Source organism: Leuciscus leuciscus, assembly GCF_965113295.1.
Source record: "Leuciscus leuciscus genome assembly, chromosome: 6".
Lineage (NCBI taxonomy): Eukaryota > Metazoa > Chordata > Actinopteri > Cypriniformes > Leuciscidae > Leuciscus > Leuciscus leuciscus.
In genome coordinates this window covers 18,974,788-18,993,036 of record NC_138730.1, presented here as the reverse complement: position 1 = coordinate 18,993,036, position 18,249 = coordinate 18,974,788, and the positions used below count along the sequence as shown (strand labels likewise).

At 38.8% G+C, this 18,249-nt stretch overlaps 1 protein-coding gene across 1 annotated transcript; it reads right to left on the bottom strand.

Annotated features, from left to right (window-relative positions):
• Positions 1-3,343: 3,343 nt before the first annotated feature.
• On the bottom strand, positions 3,344-10,084 carry LOC309500211 (angiopoietin-related protein 3-like). Its single transcript, XM_082171776.1, has 7 exons — positions 9,505-10,084; positions 8,059-8,169; positions 6,255-6,357; positions 6,058-6,171; positions 5,808-5,903; positions 4,179-4,448; positions 3,344-3,585 (listed from the first exon to the last, which is right to left on the bottom strand). The coding sequence occupies exons 1-7, from the start codon at positions 10,057-10,059 to the stop codon at positions 3,422-3,424; spliced, it is 1,413 nt and encodes a 470-aa protein (XP_082027902.1). The 5' UTR covers positions 10,060-10,084; the 3' UTR covers positions 3,344-3,421.
• Between the last annotated feature and the right edge of the window lie 8,165 nt (positions 10,085-18,249).

Here is an 18,249-nt window from a genome sequence, read left to right as displayed (position 1 = left end):
TCCCGAGAGTTGGATTGAAGTTGTTAACGGGCTAAAATTAAACTTGGTAACTGAAGACGGCTTCTCACACATGTGCATGGGCATCACTGTCAGATTCTCTTGCCTCCAAAGGCCTATTGAGGCAGATGCATAAGACGGCCAACAAGGGCTCATTCATGTGCACTATTTGCCCAGGCATTTACTCAGAGGCTAAATAGAGCTGGTTCTGAGTGAATAAGCCAAGGGTGATCGGGCTGTAAACACTAAATGGGTTGTTTTGACATTCTAAATCTCCCAGGATTATTCAAGATCTGAGCAGCTAATGAAAAACATGCCACGTCGTTTTATAACAGGACAGTCAGGGTTTGGGGACAGTCAGGGGGGTTTGGGTATTGACTGCAGCACGTCTAAGATCCTTATGGATGAAATTACTGCGTTGATGTGTTGATTATAACAGGTGGTTTAGCTGGCTCCAGAATAAACTGAATAAAAAAAGACCCAGGGTAAGTCCTTACTGCAACAAGACTAGGGCAATTGGGGTAGAAAGAAAGGAAAATCATTTAAGATCCAGGCAAGTTGCGAGGTGAGACCACCATGGATCAGATTTGTTTGTCCAGCATAATTGGGTTGAGATAGGGAATTTGGAGGCCAAGGCAACACTTTGAACTCTGTGTCATATGTCTCAAACTATTCCTGAACAATTTTTGAAGTGTGGGAGGGTGCATTATCCTGCTGAAAGAGGCCAGTGGCATCAGGGAACATTGCCATTAAGGGTGTGCATGGTCTGCAGAAATCTAGGTAGGTGGTACATGTCAAAGTAACATCCACATGAATGCCAGGTCACAGGATTTTCACAGCGCAACACTGATTCCCTTTGCCTGCCTTCTTCCCATAGTGCATCCTGCTGCCATCTCTTCCCCAGGTAAACAATGTACCTGGCCAAACACCCAATTTATCTGACATAAAACCTGATTCTTCAGACCAGGCAACCTTCATCCATTGCTCTAAAATAAAGGAAATAATGTTCTGACACTTACTTGCTCCTTGTAGGTGCTTTCGGCGGTGGACAGGAGTCACTCTGACCAGCTTGTGGCTATGCATTGACATAGGCAGCAAACTGTGATGCACTGTGTGTTCTGGCACCTTTATATCATGGGCTGCATAAAGTTTTTCAGCAATCTGAGCTACAGTAGCTCTTTTGTATTGTGCAAGACGGGCTTGCGTCCGCTACCCATGTGCATCAGTGAGCCATGGGCTCCCATGACCCTGATGTCGGTTCACTGGTTGTCCTTCCTTGCACCACTTTTGGTTGGTACTAACCACTGCATCCCAGGAGGTCATTGTGATTTTGCCAAGTAAAGCCGCGTTTCCACCGCAGGAACTTTCGGGGGTGGGACTTGGGCACTGAACATGTTGATTGGTTGATTCCACGCAGCATTTTATTCAACTACCATTCTTAAAAGTCTGTTGCGAAACAATGGTGATGATACACAGAGCAACTTTTTGAGCAATGTCGCTGGGCAATGTTGCCGTGACCGGGCAACCAGATGAGACACAGGGCCCACGACCGATCTAAATTATCCAGATAGAAATGTATTGCCCAATGGGAAAGTGCCCAAGCAACAATCGCTCGGCAAGATTGCCCAGCAACATTGCTCAAAAAATTGCCCTGTGTATCATCACCTTAAGAGTTGTTTGCTATTCAAATCAACAATGGAGTTTAAAAATACGACCAATGGGCCGACAACAAGGTTCAGGCTTTATTAAAGGGGAACCATGCCGTTTTTTTTTAGCTTAATTTACCTTAACTGAACAGCTTCGCAGTCATTGGAATGGTTATATGACTTTTTTCGGGTTGAATGGTGGCTGTCTCGCTTCCCCCTAGCGCCTTTGAGCGGAAAAACCACCCTTGCAACTTTGGGCCGGCGGGCCACAGGCCTCAGCGTCAGGAAGTATCGCGTGATATCAGGTCCCGTGATGTAACGAATTGCTTTACGGCACTGCACACATGCTAGCCTTCTGTGTATCATACATGCCTCAGTTGACATGGCTCTGTGCGTTTGCCGGCTTCTTTGAAAACAAATGCACATACCAGAGGGAGAAGATGGGAGGGGGAGAGTCACCAACGAGTTTTTATGACAGTGTTGTCAAATATCTATTCCGAAGCTGTAGGGGGAGCTCTATAGAGAAACTCGCAAAAAGCGAAGAAATTGCCAAAACTGCATAGCGCCGCTTTAAGTTTATATGCAGAGGACGAAATCCAGCATGAACTGGAAAGCCGTGCATAGTCCTATGTCGTCGGACTAATTCCTGGGACAATTTGTTCCAGGTAATTTTGGTGGAAACGTGGCTTAAGACATATTTTGTAGATCCTAACCATATAAATGTAGTCCTAACCATATCCCTAACCTAACTCTACTAATATCTTATCTATAAAATCAGAGGTGATTGATACATTCATAACACTGCTGTAGAAGTACCTAACCCTGGTTGTAAGCCTAAACTTGACATAAACTTTAAACTTGTCCCTCAAATCTGATTGGTTGATTTGAATGTTGTTCCAGGATCAACAAAGATGCTGATGCAGGAACATGTTGTACTTGCACTTTCACCTGTACAGTCAACACCCCACAAGACTTACTTTTTCCCTCTGCTTCCAACATATGAAATTCAAGAACTGACTGTTCACTTGCTGTCTAATAAATCATACCCCTTGACAGATGCCATTTTAACCATATAATCAATGTTACTCTCTTCATCTGTCAGTGGTTTTAATGTTGTGGCTGATCAGTGTATGTATTATTTTAACAAACTTGAATAAAAAAATGACTGCAATTATTGACAATGCTCAGAAGAGGGCAATGCTGCATCAGCTACGAACGTCCTTGCCCGCCCTCTCTCTCTCTCTCTCTCTCTCTCTCTCTCTCTCTCTCTCTCTCTCTCTCTCTCTTCTTTCTCTCTCTCTTGCTCTCTCTTTTTCTCTCTCCCCTCCCCCTCACAGATTTACTTTTTACTTTACTGTCATTTATTTTATTTTTTAATTACATAAGATGTTAAAAAAACAGCAAATATAATTGAATTTAATGTTAATAAAATTATAAATATAAGAGAATATTTATTAGAAGTAGTTCAAAAATAGCAAATGACAGTCAATATGACATTTGAACACATGGATGAAACTGGCTCTCAGAAGGTTAAATGAGAGGTTTCCTGGTTGGACTCATTGCAATGTAATTAAGATGACTGGTGGAGAAACTGAATCATATGTCCAGCGGCCTAATCATAGTGTAAATGTCCCATTTTTACTGCATCGTACTTGATATTTTTATACTCAACAAACTTTGTCATGTCCATTAAAAGGTTATTGTAAAAACCAGTATTCATTTGTTCAACATGAATGTGAATTGGATCCCATACTGTGTTTCTGCACATACTGTTGATATTAAGGGGTTTGTGGCTTTGTGAGATGACTAATGGAGATTTTTGAGGCCTTGAAGATGGTGGTTCCCCTGCCAGGTTTCCAGTGGGTTCCCTTTTTAGGAGGTCTGCTCTGAATACACTTGCCATTCAGGTTAATGTCGCCGCAAATGCTAAACCACCACCCACCTAAAGGAAACAGCAGCAGTCGTGTACAGAATGACACATTTAATTAGCAATTTCCATGCACACAAAAGCATATTATGCACAAAAAAACACACAGGGTTTTTCCTCAAAATAGGCTCTTTAGGCACAGGCAAAGCAGTACTTTATATATTAATTTTGCACAGCATCTCTCAATGAAAGCTAACAGGGAACATTCTCAGAACGTTCTCTCAAAGTTATAAACAAACGTTCTTCCAGTAACGCTAATGGAACAATCGTTCAAAGTCATCTGGTCTTTAATAATATTCTTAACTTAAAAAAAACCCATTATTTATACTGTACTGTGCATCGTTCATGGAACTTTTTTTCTTGAAACATTTTAGCTGGTTGTTCATCAAACATTTCTTAAATTGTTAGCTACTACTTGTATGTTCCAATAGTTTGCAAAATTATAAAACAGAATGTTCCCTTAACATTTGTACAACCATGAAAAAACGTTTTTAAAACATAAAGAAAAAAACTGGACATTTTGAACTTTCAAAGAACATAACGTTTTCATAACTTAATGGGAACGTATTTATGTTAGCTGCAAATGATGGCATGTAGGCCTACTGTACCTGTGTAGTCTTGGGCACAGTTTGGATCCTGGTTTCCATCGTTGTGGTCTTTAGTGGAGAACCTGAAGCCAGTGTGTTCGTCCACAGCAGAGCCGGACTCAGCCGACTGCAGCTTCAGATGGATGGTGTAGTTGGAGGCAGCATCCTCCAGGATATACTGATAAACTATGAAATGCTTCTCCTTCCTCCAGTCCTCTATCTGAACGTGCAGGAGAGAATGTCCCTGATGGGCAACAGCATAGATCTTCTTCAGCCCCAGCCAGAACTCACCTATCAAACACAGACATCTGAGACATCTAGCTCTCTGTAGTGTTAGAAATTTTAATATTACTTTGGAATATTATGGCATTCCAATATCATAATATATACAGTATGATGTGATCTAATTACTATAGGCATTATTTCACATTTTTACAAATTAACATCACTCATTTTAATAATGCTACAGTTTAGATATATAAAATTATTAAAAATAAAATAATTATTATTATTAAACGTATATCAGCCAAGTTGCATGCAACCATATTAATTATTTAAATTTTGCACTTGTAATGAAAATTATGCTTTCACGGTATGTGTAGTTTTGTTTCCCTGAAATATATTATGTATTATTCTGAGAAAATGCTGAATATGCCACTCATTTTCTTTTCAATGTTATGATCTTTCGGACATAATTTCTGGTGGTCATTTTAATTATGTTTCAAACAGGAATAAGCTTCTGAAACACTGCAAGTTAGTATAGGATTTACTTTGAAACCATTTAAATGTGAAATGTTGAAGTAGAAAGACTGAAATAGTATTTTTTTTCTTCTTTTTTTTACAGTGTATACAGTTAGAGTTACATTGTTTGGTCAAGCTCAACGTTTCAACTTTGTAAAGGGAAACAAATTTTTTATTTTTATTTTTTTTTTCACAGATTTTCGTTTTCAGTTTTATTTTTTATAATGATCCACTAGTTTTCCACTGACCTTCAAACTCTTATTTTAAATTGTATCACTGGCACAAAATATTTTATAAAATACATTTTAGAATATTTATATTTATTTTTGTATTTTTTACAATAATTTACAGTAATTTGCCCACTACCAGAAATGTTCAAATCTTTTCAAATGAAATAAAGTCTATATAAAAAAGTTTCTGCCTTTTATTTTTAAGTACAATCAACTTGGTTGTGTAAGTCATTTCAACTTAAAGTAGGCCACATTAAACTGACTTATAAAAAAGATGAAAATTGCTTAACTTATTTTGATGAGTTAAAGCAATGTTAAAATATAAGTTGTCATCACTTATTGATCATATATTTGTTTAGCCTGCACTACGACACAAGGCTGTAACCACATGCATGACACTATATTTCTTCAGTAAGTAGGCCTATTCTAAAAGATATTATGCCTGGATTTCTCATGAGAACAGATTAGGACAAGGATGGCAACATCATAAAAGTGGAATGCTGGTCAAATTGCACATACTGTGAAATTATGTTGTAAAAGATTATACTAAAAGTAGAATGTTAAGATGTCAGACTTTCTCAACACCAAACACACAGCACTCCATTGTGCTCCGCACTATAATCACAGACTGAACACATTTACTCAAGTTTATGAGCACAACATCCTTCATTTAACTCACTGCTGAAGTCTCCAAATCCATCTTCATACTTCTCCCAGGACTGGTCAAAGTCCACAGAGCCGTCATGTCTGCGCTGGATGACAGTGAACACTCCCTCTGTAGATGACAGACCAGTATGCCACAGTCATCTCAAAGTTTAATGCGTCTTTTGTTGTTGTTGTTGTTGTTGTTGTTGTTGTTGTTGAAGGGAAACACCTCTGGATGTTTTAAGAATTCAGAGATGTGAGAAAGAAATATGCTTTATTCTTACCCTCGGTGAATTCACAATTCACAAGAAAGGTTTTCGACTCGTGTGGTTTAATAGCATACAGGCCGCTGAATTTCTGTCCTCGGTTGAAGACCTCGCCGCAGTCTTTTGGAAGATCTACAACACAACGTGACATGCTGGTGTGTAACTGAACAGATGCAGTAACATGTTTCAAAGCCGTTCATTCCTGCCTCCCCTACCGCTTGAGAAGCTCCCGTCGGATGTGAAGTACGGAAGGTATCCCGCGAGGCTGTTGGTTTGGCGGTTCCTTCGCGAGTTTTCAGCAGTTTCTTGGATGCTGAGCTAGATAGCAATTTTGAAAACACAGTTTTACTCAAAAAAACTTCATAGTCTATTCAGACCAAGGACAGAAGCTACAATAACTATGACGTTTTAATAATCATTCTAATTCTATGAGAATAGCAGTCGACAGTAGCCTGGTTAAAACCAGACCATTCTCAGTAGTAACTGAGTTATGGTCTGGCAAAGCTTCATTAATAACTCATTTCCAAAGGGGCGTCACCAACGGACGTCACTCAAATGCCTCTGGGCACAATTGGATAGACCTAAAACCAATCAGAGCGATCGTCATCATGTAAAGCCATATGCTGCGTCCCAATTCGCCTAAGTTACACTACGCCATAAAAGTATGTACTCTTTTTGTGAAGAAAAGGTATTTACTTTTGAATGTGTAGCAAAAAAGAAGGCAAGCTTTGGGACATACTACTTCGTCATCTTTATCGGACGGATCTGTCGCGTGCATCCTGTCACGTAAACTGCCCTGTCAATCATCTTGTCACAGTTAAAATCCTCTATTAAATCTAATTTCATTTCCTACCGTTTCGGAGAGAAATGTAGTAGCACGTTCATCTGCCAGTGGGTCTTTCATGGAGACTGTCCTCATGTGTTTTCAATTTGAATATAATAATGCATTTAAAAGTTGCTGCGCTTCACCAACGGATGTCGCTCAAATGCCTCTCGGTGCAATTGGATAGACCTAAAACCAATCAGAGCGATCGTCATCGTGTAAAGCCCGCCCCAACGTTTCTGATTGGTGCCGCGATTTCGAGGGATTAGAAATGGGCTTGAATGAGCTCTTTGCCAGACTACTTGCAGAGCAAATCTAAATTTGCCGGAAGTTGTCTGGGTTTTCCCAGGCTAAGTCGACAGTGGAGAGGAACAATATTGTTGGAATCACTTTCAGAAAGATTTTTTTTCCATCTGATGAACAATAAAAACATTAACAGCCAATCAGAATCCATTATGCTTTCAAGAGCTAGAGCATTTAAAGTCATCATGAAATCAAAATGGACAATTCATCTTTTTTATGGGACATTGAAGTATTTATTATGAATGATTTATTCGTGCACATATAGTTTTTTTTTATTCATGTGGCCACATAATCTTTAATCAAAATAACTTCCCCTCCCTCTTGCTCATCTCTTCTCTTCTCTGATGAGTGTTTACTGGCGTGAGGGCGGGACAACCTGTCAATCACATGACATCATAGCAATAACAAACCACAACCATCCAATCAATTCCCGATCAAGCCTCACCCAACATTTATCATCTTTTTCAAGAAGCTGTTTCACTCAGATATACATAATTTTAGCGAAAGAAAGACTATCACAAACTTCCAAGTCATGCCAAATTTAAGATTACAGAACTGCAGCGCATGCTTAAAGAAACAATGTTATTGTGTATTGGTGTGGATGCTAATATAGTTATCGCTCTTGGTGTGAATGGGCCTTACGGGGGCCTCCAAATCCCATATCTGGCTCAGGTCCTGCTTTCATTATAGGTCTATGGGGTATTTATCCTCATTTTATTGTCTGCTGGATGAAAAGTTCCATCACTTAACAAAGCAATAGCATACTTCATCAACAAGCAGCATGATTTAAAATAGCATTCATTTTTTTAATTGCAAACTGTGCAGGATGGGTTACACACTGACAGATCATATCCACAGTTATAGTTATCTTAAATGGTCTCTTAATATTGTACTTTATTTTCCAGGCCCTTGATCTTGGTCCTTTGGTTGTTGAGCTGCTCATTTTGTTCATTCACAGCCTTCAGCAGATCAGTGATGCTCTTTTCCTGGGTCTGGATTATCTCCTAATAGACAACAGCAACATCTTAGCATCTTTTCACCCTCCTGGCCACGGTATAGACACTTCACAATTCACATCTGTTGTGAATGAGATGTTTTCTCTGCGTTATTTTTATACATCATTTATCAAACATAAATGTGAACTTGGCAGGGTTATGCACCATTCATAACTGATATTATGAACAAATTTTTAATTCCTGAAGTTAAACTGAGGTAGCAAACAGGATATTTCAAATCAAATTTGGAATGAATTAATGCATTAAGATTAAATGTAGACCTGGAGTGCAATGTCCTTAAAAAAAAAAAAAAGTACTATGTTAATAGGAAGGTTGTATCATTGTATTATGTTGTGCTAGAAAACACATTGTAATTTTGTGTTGTGTATTTAATTTAATGGAATTTTTTTCTGGCTGAACATTACTTGTACCTTTTCCGTTTTTCTACATTAATATAATGATATGCATCATTTATGTACATTTCACTATGTAAATCATTTTTGGACCATGGCAGGAAAACACATTTCCCATTATGCACTATTTATGTCACATTGTCAGTCTGTTTTGATTTCTGTCTTTGTCTGTGTTCTGTCAATTAGTTCAGTTCTGTGTGATTTTTTTTTATGTTGAATATTTGTTTTTTATGTGTCTTGACTTTTTTTGTATTCTTATTCTTTATATACATTAAATTGCCTTTCCCCTCGGGAAACTCTGTTAATTTGTTTACCTTAGTTTAGAGAAATATTTAGGTGATACTTTATTTTACAGTGTCTTTGTTACACATTACTGTAGCAATTACTTTAATCATAATAATATTCAAATAACTCTAAACCAAATCCTACCTAACCCTAACCCTATAATAAGTACATGTAGTTAATTCAAATTACTCTGTTCTTTAATGTATAATTACACTATAACAAGGACACCTTCAAATAAAGTGTTATCAATATTGATATTCAGTTGTGATTTTATTTATTTTTTACATATCAGGGTATAAATAGACATATTTTGTTGAATACAATGTTGTGAATATAAATGTTTTGCACAAAACTTGGAGTAATGAAATTATTATTTTTTGTATCGCATTTGAGTGATTTCCTTTTTCTTTTCAAGTCTTTTCAAATTCCACTTCAACACATGGAAAACATGTGACCGATTCAATACAAATTCACAATTATGTATTAAAAACAAAGAGCATAACATTGTGAACCCTAGAACCTGAATAAATGTCAGAAAACTCTTTACACGCACCAAATGAAAACAAGAAAGATGATTAAGATGTTAGGTGTGACCTATTAATAAATCATCTAGCGTGTTTGCATTTGAGCCAATTCATAATCATACCTTGAGCGTGGAGATTTCTGCAACCTGCTCAGTTGAGAGCAAACTCTGGGACAGACCACTTAACTTCTCCTCCAAGCCTCCCACCTGACTCCTCAGATGATTCCTCTCTTTTATGATATCTTCCACTTTGGAGTTGATCTTCAGCGACAGACTCTTTATTTCCTCATTATTTGCTTTTAAGAACACAGTGGTCTTCTTTAGTTCTTCCTCCTCCTCCTTGATTTCACTGGCCAGCGCAGAAAGTTGGTAGAAGGATTTGTCAAAGATGTTGAGCTTTTGGAATATATCATTGATCTGATTCTTGGTATTCTGCACAAAGTCCTTCAGGCTATGGCCCAGCTGTAGGAGGCCGTTCGCCAAAAGCCGAACTTCGTCCAGAGCCGCAAAGTGTAACCGAGTTTCTGTCTGATGTTCAGGCAAGGTGAGCTCTGTAGGAAAGGAATGAGACAGAGACGACACCAGAAGGAGCGACAGTAAAAGCACTATCATGGTTGTTTCTTTTAAGCTAAGACTGATCAGTCGAGTAAGAAGGCCACGGTTTTGAACTTGTTTCATATGCCTCCTCCTGTCGGGCTGTTGATCATTAAACAGCATGGTGGTGACCCCATTTAGACCTCTATAAACCCCAACGCTGTCCCAATAGGTAAATAAAGGGTTGAAATGCACAAATACCACAACATTTCAGCTATATACACATCATGTATCAACATCATCCGTCAAAAGAGAATTTGGATTAGAGCATGGTAAAGGTTCAATGACAAATGATAAATAAAATGTAAAAAATCTTTTGGAAATCTTATGCCAACACTTATGCCAAATTCATCATTGTTATTAGGGGCCAAGCACTGAAGGTGCATAGGTACTTATTGGATCCGTTAGTGCAGTGGTTCTCAAAGTGTGGGGCGCGCCCCACTGGTGGGGAATAGAGACGTGACAGGTGGGGCGCGCCAAACGGGAGGAAATTTTCCTTTTTATGGCTTTATATCTTTATCCAGACATCCCAACTGTCCCGGAAGTTCCAGGAGTCTCCCACATATTGATAGCTGCTCCTTGACGCCCGCAAATGAGATCCAATCTCCCGGAATTGTGCACTAGAGAGTGACTGCGCGCGCATGTGTGTGTGTGTGTTTGTGTGACTATAAAGGCATATTAATATTAGCGGAACAAACTTTCACGCCCATAGCTATATCTATGTTTCGTGCCGATGGGTAGCATGCTAGTGTGGGCAATAAATAAATTGTGCAATGCAAAACAGGCTCATTGCAGCCACTAATGCAGGGATAAATAGACCTGTCTTGCCAAATGGATTTATCTTCTTTTCTTTTTTAACAGATTGCAAAGTGGCACTTTTATTGCTTTTCTATTTTTGAACTTGATACAAATTTTGACACAGCTGAACTTTTATTTTCTCTATTTTTGAATTTCATGCAAATTTGGACACAGCTGCACTTTTATTTTCTCTATTTTTGAATTTCATGTAAATTATGACACAGCTGCACTGTGTATTTTTGAACTTGCTGTTATTTGATGTAGATAGTTAGTTTGTATTTAGATATAACTTGTTACTATACTGATACTACTTGTTAATTCAATAAATTTGAACATTTTATTTCTTTAGCATGTTGAGGCAGGTGGGGCTTGGAAATTCCCCCTTGTCCAAAGTGGGGAGCTACCGAAAAAGTTTGAGAACCACTGCGTTAGTGTTATTCAAAGTATTATTCCATTTTCTTCTTCCACTCCTGAAGTCTATGGCAGCCCATAGAACTGCTTGTGGGAAAGTTGATGAATTTGGTACACAGATAAAGGACAGTCACTCTAAGCTGCCCAGACGGCAACATAGTGTCAGCCCAGATCCAGCCCAACACATGGATTCCACACGGCCCAGATTTGGGCCGGATCTGGGCTGACACTATGTTGCTGTCTGGGTGTCACCAGAGCAATTTGGAGTTTCTAACTTAAACCCTCTAGCGCCACCAATTGTCCAAAGTTTATACTAATAACTTTTGAACCATAAGGGCAGGAAACAAAATTTTATGTCATTTTCTGTTAGGAAAATTTTTCCGCCATTTTGAATTTTCCAAAGTACTTACTTTTTCGAACTCCTCCTAGGCCGTTGCTTCGATTTTCACGAAAATTTTACCAGATCATCTTCAGACCATGCCAACAAAAAAAAAAGATGTAATTCAAGTTGATTCGTGAAACTGTTCTCGAATAACGTGTGAATGAATTCAACAAAATGCACGTCAAAATGAACATGGGGCTATATCTCTGCAACCCTTTAGCGTATTCTGACTAAAATTGGTGTGTGTTATGACAACCATGACCCGAGGCTACCTGCACAGTTTCGATGCAGTGCCACCTAGTGGTCAGGAGATATGAAAAATGGCTCTTTTTGAAAATTAATATTTTCTAATAAATAACAATAAAAAACATGCAAAACTATTTTAATTCTTGTCAAGAATTACAATTGAATTTTTTTCTTCATTTATCATAATTCAGTACAGCTGGACAACTATTTTTAATGTATATTTTGAATTATTTTTGTAGTATTTTGAGTAGGCTTTATGTGCTCTGATTGTGAGCTATATTGATTTAGGAGAATGAGCTGCTGTACCAGATTGTTTTGACAAGATGGAAGAAATAGTAAGGATTTTTTTCAGCCATAAACATCTCTTCTAGAAGCTTACTATACCGCACACTATGAAAATGTCCAGGAGACCGACAGTAATTTGAATAGTTGGCTAGCAAAACAGCAAAACAGTTCCTGAAGTTCTTATAGGGCCAGTTCACACAGAACAATTTTTGCATTCCATTGCACTGCTTTTACATTTTTTTTTCTTTGTAAATATGCAGTAGAAGAGCATCTTGACTGTTTTTAATGCACCAGCCGCGCAGTTTCAAGTTCAACTTTTAGTTCAACTGTGTTCTTTTCCATTCCACTGCCATAATAAAAGTCGGTTTCAAAATAGTGGACCAATCAGAAGAAGCTGTGGGCGGGGCAAGCATGTCAGCATGAGTAACACTTGGGGTGAATTTGGAATAGCAAAATACCATACTAATACATACTTAAAGTGTCCCTATTATGCTTTTTCAAAAAATGTATTGCAGTGTGTTATATAGCTGTCTGTGAATGTAAACGGTCTGCAAAGTTGTAAAGTCGAAAGTGCAAGATAAATAAAGTTATTGTCATCCAAAAGAAAGAATCGACTCTGAACCACCTAAACGAGTCGCCAGGAATTCCAGTCTGCTGGAACAAGATTTGTTTTACAATCTTTAATGTTACATCGGTCAATCACGTTAGTGGTCAGCGTATTCTTCCAATGTTTCATAATCAGATTGATATGGTAAACTCAATGCCATTGTTACTGTCTTTACTGTATGAACAATCGCTGAGGACTGAGGAAGCCTCCGGAGCTGAAATTTAGTCATGGTAATGGTCGTTCGATTTCCGACACTTGCTGTAAGCGGTTGACCAATCACAACAGACTGACAGATAGTGGAACACTTTTTATATTTTACCATTATTTTGAAATTCAAGTGGCAACTTGCCCTTTCCGATTATAGAGCACTATATGTGACACACTGTGGTTATTATGACAAAATATCCCTCCATTTAGTAATGACAGTTTGATTTTGAAAAATTAAAACAGACCAAAACAACAAGGTTGCCCAAGACTGTTGTGTGTGTGTGTGTGTGTGTGTGTGTGTGCGTGCGTGTGTGTGTGTGTGTGTGTGTGTGTGTGTGTGTGTGTGTGTGTGTGTGTGTGTGTGTGTGTGTGTGTGTGTGTGTGTGTGTGTGTGTGTGTGTGTGTGTGTGTGTGTGTGTGTGTGTGTGTGTGCGTGTGCGTGTGTGGAGTCATTGGGCTACGGCTGCTAATATCATTAGCTCTGACTTCATACAGCTCTCCAGTGTCCTACTCTTCAAAATACAAAACCAACTATTAGCTATAACTACACCGCTGTCCATTGCCATATGGCACTTAGATTATTTCCTGGTTTCCTGAAAGATCATTCTGTCTCCCTGTGACTTCTATTTAAGCAGAAGACTCAGGATGGGGTGACCTCAGAATTTTTAATGACAGTCGATTTTTTTCAACTGGCTCAAAAGTCAGCGAGTGAGCCAAAGAAAACACAGATGATTTTATAAGAGGTTAATCCTAACAACTTCATGAACTTTTGTCATGACCTTCACAAGCAGAGGTCTAAAAATAAAAATGTGTGAGTTCTGTTGCAGTCAAAGCAGATTTCCAATAAACGTAAATCAGAAAGCTTTGGGCCTCTTCCAGTTAAACGTTAACTTGCATAAGGATAACACAGTAGAAACAACAAACCTGACCTTATACCTCCATTTCTGTCCAAAACAGGGAATATGTGTTTGTCTGATAAGGTGTCCAAGTAAAAATTTGTGTGTGTATCTTGGGTTTATGAATCATACTTTTGTTGTTTAGGGCTTGGATGAATGCTTGAATTTCTCATGGGCCAGCAATCAATCTTTATCCCTAGTTTGCAGTTTGTTTGGTTTGTGGACTCTTTTGAAGAAGGATTGATGAGGCCACATTTGCCTCCTAATTATGGGTTTACTGCAGCAGAATACACACAGGTTGTACACAATGCACATGATTTACAACCTTCTCTTACATCACTGATGAGTCAACATGTGGTACACATGTGCATACAAGCATGGATAAGTGCACATGATGTGAATATATTTGAGACAAATATAGACAAAATCTGAATTCAGTTAAGAAGGAAACTGAAATAGCTAAATTACAGTAATTTCAAGACAGACTATAATGTATGTTATCATTTAGCTAGTAAAATAACCATACAAGTGAAGAATTTATTAGCATAAGTAAATAACAAATCATAAGACATGGTTCAGAATTGGGTTTATTATATTTGATTTATTTAGGGCTCTACAAATGTCCATTTATTTCCCTGGAGGCAAACACATATACAGGTAAATAATCTAAGCAGGGAAATGTTTTATATGCTAATATAGTTTCCTATATAGTTTCCTCTCAGAGACACCATTTGATCCCATTAAAATGAGTTTGCAGAACTGAAAGCTTTTGAAAACTTTAAAGGGCATTGTCACAATTTGAGTGTTTGTCACGTTTTTAGTGTGTTCATGTCTGATTTGACTTTATTTCTAAAAAGAGACTGCTGCACTTAGATCCTGTTTTTAATGTTCAGTTCTGTCACCGTTGGTTGCAGCAGAGATGAAACAGGATCTAAGTGCACCAGTCTTTATTTAGAAATAAACTCAAATCTTAACAAAACAGATTCTCAGGAACCGGATCATGAACAGAACACCAGACCACAGATGGATCGAGCAGTCTCCCTTGTCCGACTGCGCGTCTGCGCCAAGGGATTCACTCACTCGAGGACCACATCAGAGACTTTTTGAACATTGCTAATATCACTGACCTTCCAGACTTCGCTTTGACTTTTTCCTTCATTTTTGACTCAACAGTTACAATCCAAACTCATCCGTGATGGTCCTCGAGGGTCACTGAGTGAGTTCCTAGATAATGCCCTTAATAATGCGGCTCTGCTCTTACGACATTCATGCAGTACCCATCACACCAGAGTCCCCAGCCGCACGCCTGAAGCTTCAGCCAAGACGACCACTGTGGTGAAGAGATGAGTCCCACCTTAGGACCTCAGTAGTATGCCTGATCTAAAGCTGTTCTCACGATAACTTGTTGAAGCTAACGTGAGCTGTTATGTAGGCCAACCGCTAAATCCCACTGCTATGTACAAAATAAGATAAAAGCAGTCTGTAAAAACATTTTAAGCAAGTAGTCTAGCAGTTTTCTACCATCAAGTAATATATTTATTTGTAAATGCTTTTCACAGTACACACAGCTTTACAGAAAAACAGACAACTATTGCATAGTATATGAATTGTATATGTAAGCTAACTAAAAAAAAAAAACCCACTAAGAACGAGAAATGTTTAATTTCAAAATCTATAGCTTCAGTTATAAACTAGTATATGAAACATACGTTAAAATACTGTAAGGCAGTAGGCTATGTTGTTGTGGGAAGAAGGAGACGGGAACCGGCAAACGTTCAAAGACTTTATAAATAAATAAATACAAAATGAAGCTCTGTCATGAATCCTGTCTTGTGTTCCCCTTGTCTTGTGTGGACTTTTGTTACAGTATTTCCTGTTTTGCGCCATGTTTTGTAGTCCTTTGTAGTTTTTCTTGTTGATTAGTTCCTGATTGTTCCCAGGTGTGTCTTGTTTGCCAATCACCCCATGTGTAAATCAGTGTTTCTCGTGGTCTTTGTCTTGTGTTGTCCTATGTGGATGTTATGTGTGCTCTGTTACTGCATTTGCATCCTCCTCTGTCATTTCTGAACTGCCTCATAACAGGCCAGTTCCCTTTCGAGGGAACTAGTGTCAACTTTCGTGTCAACTAGTCTATTGGCGAGAGTGAGCGTCCCGACCAGGAAAGGATAACAGCACATCCGATCTGACCGGCGTTAGCTTCTGTGCGCAAGCGCTCTGTGTTTATGGCCAGGCACAGGTTTATGTTGTGGCCATTGCAGCCTACCATGTCCCCCTGGGGGGTTTATCTGTCGGAAGAGATCCTCTTATAATACGTTTCCTTCGTGGCACCCTAAGGCCTGCAGTTCATACCAGAGTTCCAGCTCTGTTTCTCCCTTCGAGCCTCTTGATTCTGTCTCAGAAAAGTTTCTGACCCTCAAAACTGTGTTCCCTCTAGCCATTTCCTCACTAAAAAGAGTAGGAGATCTTCAGGCCCTAACGGTATCTGCTTCGTGCCTTGAGTTTGCACCCGGGATGGTCAAAGCGTTCCTCTATCTGAAACCAGGATATGTACCAAAGTTTCCAACCAATGTACCATGGCCTATCGTACTGCAGGTGTTCTGTCCTCCTCCTTTTAAAGATCAAGACCAGGAGAAATTGAACCTCATCTGTCCAGTCAGAGCACAGAGCTGCCCTTTGGAGAAAGTCTGATCAGCTGCTGGTATGCTTTGGGCCCCCTAAAAAAGGCCTTCCTGCAAGACAGACTGTTAGCAAATGGATAGTTGAGGCTATCTTTCTTGCATATGAGGTTGTGGGCCAGCCTTCAACTTTGGCCACTAGAGCCCATTCTACTAGTGGTATGGCGGCCTCCAAGGCCCTAATTTCTGGGGTGTCTTTCAAGAAGTTTGTGATGCAGCAGGCTGGTCTTCGCCGCTTCACTTGTCAGATTTTATGACCTAGACATGGATTCCCCTGGGTCTAGAGTTCTCATGTCGTGACAGTTTTAACACGACAGGTTCTTGGCCGAATGGCGTTCGGGCATTCTCGTTCCCAAAGTGTTATCGACGCAGCGCGAGTTCCCTCGAAAGGGAACGTCTCAGGTTACGACTGTAACCATAGTTCCCTGAGTAGGGAACGAGACGCTGCGTCACTTTGCCATACTTCCTACATCCCTGTGATCGACTTGCTTCGGCTTTTTCGAAGCTAACACCTGTCAGACGGGATGTGCTTTTATCCTTTCCTGGTCGTGACGTCACCCGTCACCCGTCACTAGTTGACACGTGCTTCAGACACAATCACGCAGAGGCGTTCCCAAAGCGTCATCAACGCAGCGTGAGTTCCCTACTCAGGGAACTATGGTTACAGTCGAAACCTGAGATGTTTTCAGGAAACTGTGCCATTTGTGCCTTTTCCTACTCTTAGACCCAAAGTACCAGGGCTATAACTGTCAGAGACAAAATATTATGAGAGTAAGAAAAAATATTATGTGGTTATAGCCTTGCACAAAGAGTTTATTTATTTATAAATCACATTATTTCAAACCAGTACGTCAGTTTGGACTTCATATCATTTAAAAATACATGGTTTATTTAATTTACATAGTTTATATCTTGTCTAAATATATCATTGTTTTAAAGTTGGGAAGTCATAACATAAGGTTGAGCAAAAAATGCGGGATGATTTTAGGGGACAAAACTGTAGGAAAAAAAACTAAGTTGTATTATAAACAATCTCAATTTAAGAATTGTTTTCTTCTGCTATATAACCCAATCAAACGTAGATGGTGATGAACAGAGACTTGCAATTTGTCTGATATTCTGATGAACAAATAACAATATTTTAATTTAAAATGTGTTTTGCTTCACACAGTGTAAACAGTGTTAGGTCTTTAAAAATAAAAAAAATGTGTCAAGAACGACAAACTGACAAAAGCAACTGGCTGCTATTGGCAGCAAAAGGAAAGTGGACCTGCATGTTTCTTTTGTCACTGAGTTGTGGAAGTCTAGCTATGCATGCTTGTTCCCATCACTCATGCAGGACCACCTCAGATGACTGAAGTCATTCTGTTTGGTGGGTGTCACATGCAAGCCATGCATTTTCTTGTGGCTGTTTTATGTCCCACATTGCATGTTAGTCAAACTGTTAGATTGTTCCTGTAATTTTCATAGTTAGCTCCACCAAGTGACTTTACACATTATATACTGTATAGAGCATAGAGCCACAAGCATGCAAACCATCAAATTGTAATCAAAAAGTGTTTTTTATGCACTGCACTTTTAAAAAGTGTACTTTGTAATAATGTCAAATTAAAAGTTTTACTTTAAAGTACATTTTAAACCATTGTTTTAATAATCTTTTATCATGCTTTAAAGTACATTTATTTTGATGTGTTGACTAACATACTAAGTGTGTGTTAAGTGTAAAGTGCTTGATTAAAATTAGTAAAGTAATTATGAAATTACACA

Bases quoted from the DNA above. Each gene is read 5' to 3' on its own strand.
- LOC309500211 (XM_082171776.1), bottom strand. From the start codon at position 10,059: ATGAAACAAGTTCAAAACCGTGGCCTTCTTACTCGACTGATCAGTCTT. The intron at 6,172-6,254 runs GTAGGGGAGGCA...GTTGTGTTGTAG, and splicing joins CGACGGGAGCTTCTCAAGCG to ATCTTCCAAAAGACTGCGGC. The intron at 4,449-5,807 runs GTGAGTTAAATG...TGTGTTTGATAG, and splicing joins TGGATTTGGAGACTTCAGCA to GTGAGTTCTGGCTGGGGCTG.